Consider the following 2,604-nt stretch of genomic DNA (forward strand, 5'->3'; position numbering starts at 1 on the left):
TTTTAAGATTTTATTTATTTATTTGACAGAGAGAAATCACAAGTAGACGGAGAGGCAGGCAGAGAGAGAGAGAAGGAAGCAGGCTCCCTGCTGAGCAGAGAGCCCGATGCAGGACTCGATCCCAAGACCCTGAGATCATGACCTGAGCCGAAGGCAGCGGCCTAACCCACTGAGCCACCCAGGCGCCCCCACTGTCTCTGTTTTACTACAACGATGATTGTGGTCAAGTTTTTATTGATTGTCTCCTGGCCAAAAAACCCAAAACAAAACAAAAGCAGCAAAACTCCAGGATGGGCCAAGCTGTGATGCTCCCTTTGCTGCAAAATTTGGAAATTAAAAATTATATTCAGCTAGTAAATCTTTAATTGTATATTTATAAATTGTATATATATATGTATGTATATATATAAATTGTAAATTTATAACATATATATTAATATATTTTGTTGTAAGAAAATAAAAATAATTGAAAGAGCTCAACTTTTAACACTGCAAATAGATTGATTTCATTGCATGAGTTACTCTGGGTAACTAAACGTACGAATATGACTTTATCTGGCAACAAAGACTTTTTTAAAAATCCTAAAATACAAGGATTTCACAAGATTCCACTACTTTAAGTTTAAAAAACAAACACACACATTTTAAAATAAATGAAACTGAAGCCTAGTGAGGAAAAGTCACCTGCCCAAGATTATTCAGCCGACAAATGGCATCTTCACACCAGTCCATTGTTCCTTCCACTCTACCACAGGCTCAACCTCTTCATTCTCCTCCCCTCGCCCCAGAAGCAACCTCCAAAATTAAGAGAAAAAGAAAAAAAAAGCTTTGTTTCTATGGTTTCAAAATCTCTGGGTGTTTTTACAACCTCAGCATTCAGAGGTCACACCTCCGCGAACAGGTTGTTCCCTAAATTATAAGCAGGAATTTCCCCCCTAGAAACAATGTTACAGCACAAAGGCTAGCACCCTCTGGTTAGGAGCAAAGCTCTGAATTCCAGTATTTACTATGTGCCCTTGGACAAGTCACTTCTCTGAGCCTTTAAAATGAAACCAATAGAATCCACCATGTTGTGTTGTAGGAATGAAGTGAGATGGTGCATTTAAAACATTTGGTCCGGGGCACCTGGGTGGCTCAGTGGGTTAAAGCCTCTGCTTTCAGCTTGGGTCATGATCCCAGAGTCCTGGGATCGAGCCCCGCATCAGGCTCTCTGCTCAGCAGGGAGCCTGCTTCTCCCTCTCCCTCTGCCTGCTTCTCTGCCTACTTGTGATCTCTGTCTGCCAAATAAATAAATAAAATCTTTTCATAAATAAATAAAACATTTGGTCCATTTAGTGCAGCTGTCATTCTTTAAAAGTATTTTTTTATGATTCAGTAGGCTTCCAGAAAAGCAAGTTAGTCCTGAAAGAAGAACAAGATAAATACCTAATCACACTGATGACAGGGGAACAGCTTTCACGGAAGGGAAGCGGGGGAAAAAGGACGGAGTGAACCAGAAGAGAGAGAGCAAGAAGCGTGGACAGTGACAATGCAACTTGAGGAGAGATAGATGAGAGGCAGCCTTGTGGGGAAGGATTGGAAAAAGCATCCAAGTAGACCTGTAACAGGAATAGAAATTTGCCAAGACGGAGCACTGAATATTCCTAAACCTCCCACTGCTAATAGCTAACATTTATTGAGTCCTCAGCAAGTACTGTGCTTAGAGCTTTAAATAAATCATCCCATTTGAGCCTTACAACTCTGAGGTAAGTACTATTATCAACCCGACCTTCAAATGATGAAACTGAGGCTCGCAGAGGTTTAGCAGCCGGCCCACGTTCACACAGCTGGTAAGTGGTGGCCGCTGAATTTGAACCCAGAGCCCTGGCATTTTAACTGTCTCACTTTCCAAACACAAGCAATGCCAAGTGAAAAGACGACAGCAACTTCCAGGTGCTTCAGAACTCGCTGGAAGTAACTCAGTGTCTCTGAAAGAGGTCAGAAACGAAAAATGGTAGGCAGGAAGGAACCAGGTCATTAAGGTCCTGAAGGCTATGTTCAAGGGTTTCAACTCCACCCGTGGACAATGGGGAGCCCGTGAAGGTGTGAGGCAGGGGTACGACCTGACCAAACCTCTGTTTAAGGAAGATTATTCTGCCACCAGGAGGGGGCAAAGGTCGGGTTGGGCGGCAACCGCAGGAACGCGGACCAGTGAGGAGGGTGGGGAGGGATGAGCAGGATTCCAGAGATTTAGAAACGGAACTGGCGAGCGGGACGTCGGGCCGCACGCGGGCTACGGACAGAAGCCGAGCCCAGCAGTCCCGGCTCCCCGCCGCCCCGCCCCCGGCCCCCGGCCCCGCCCCCGGCCGGCGCCCTTTCCCTCCCGGGCTCTGCCCTCACCTTGGCCGTGCGGATCATGCGCTTGGCCACTTCTAGGTCGCCCTGGTGGTTCTGGCCGATCTCGGCAATGATGAAGCACGGGTGCTGCCCGCCCACCCAGCGCCCGGGACACAGCTCCAGCTCCAGCGGCATCGCTGCGGCTCGCGTTTCAGCGTTCCACCGCCCACCTCGAGTCCCGTCCGCGGCCCAGTGGGGAACCACGCGCCGTCCCGGCCACGTCAGCTC

The 2,604-nt window shown here is 47.5% G+C and overlaps 1 protein-coding gene across 2 annotated transcripts in view; it reads right to left on the reverse strand.

The window, feature by feature from the left end:
• Window positions 1-2,604, reverse strand: part of NANS (N-acetylneuraminate synthase) — a 22,843-nt gene extending 20,239 nt beyond the window's left edge. Inside the window, exon 1 of one of the 2 annotated variants that reach the window (XM_059411222.1) lies at window positions 2,380-2,604. In XM_059411222.1, coding sequence (XP_059267205.1) covers window positions 2,380-2,511 — 132 coding nt within the window. In that variant the 5' untranslated portion in view covers window positions 2,512-2,604. Of the gene's footprint in view, window positions 1-684; window positions 771-2,379 lie in introns of those variants that run through there. The other variant, XM_059411223.1, reaches the window with a different exon arrangement.

The sequence above is a fragment of the Mustela nigripes genome, chromosome 9 (assembly GCF_022355385.1).
Source record: "Mustela nigripes isolate SB6536 chromosome 9, MUSNIG.SB6536, whole genome shotgun sequence".
NCBI lineage: Eukaryota > Metazoa > Chordata > Mammalia > Carnivora > Mustelidae > Mustela > Mustela nigripes.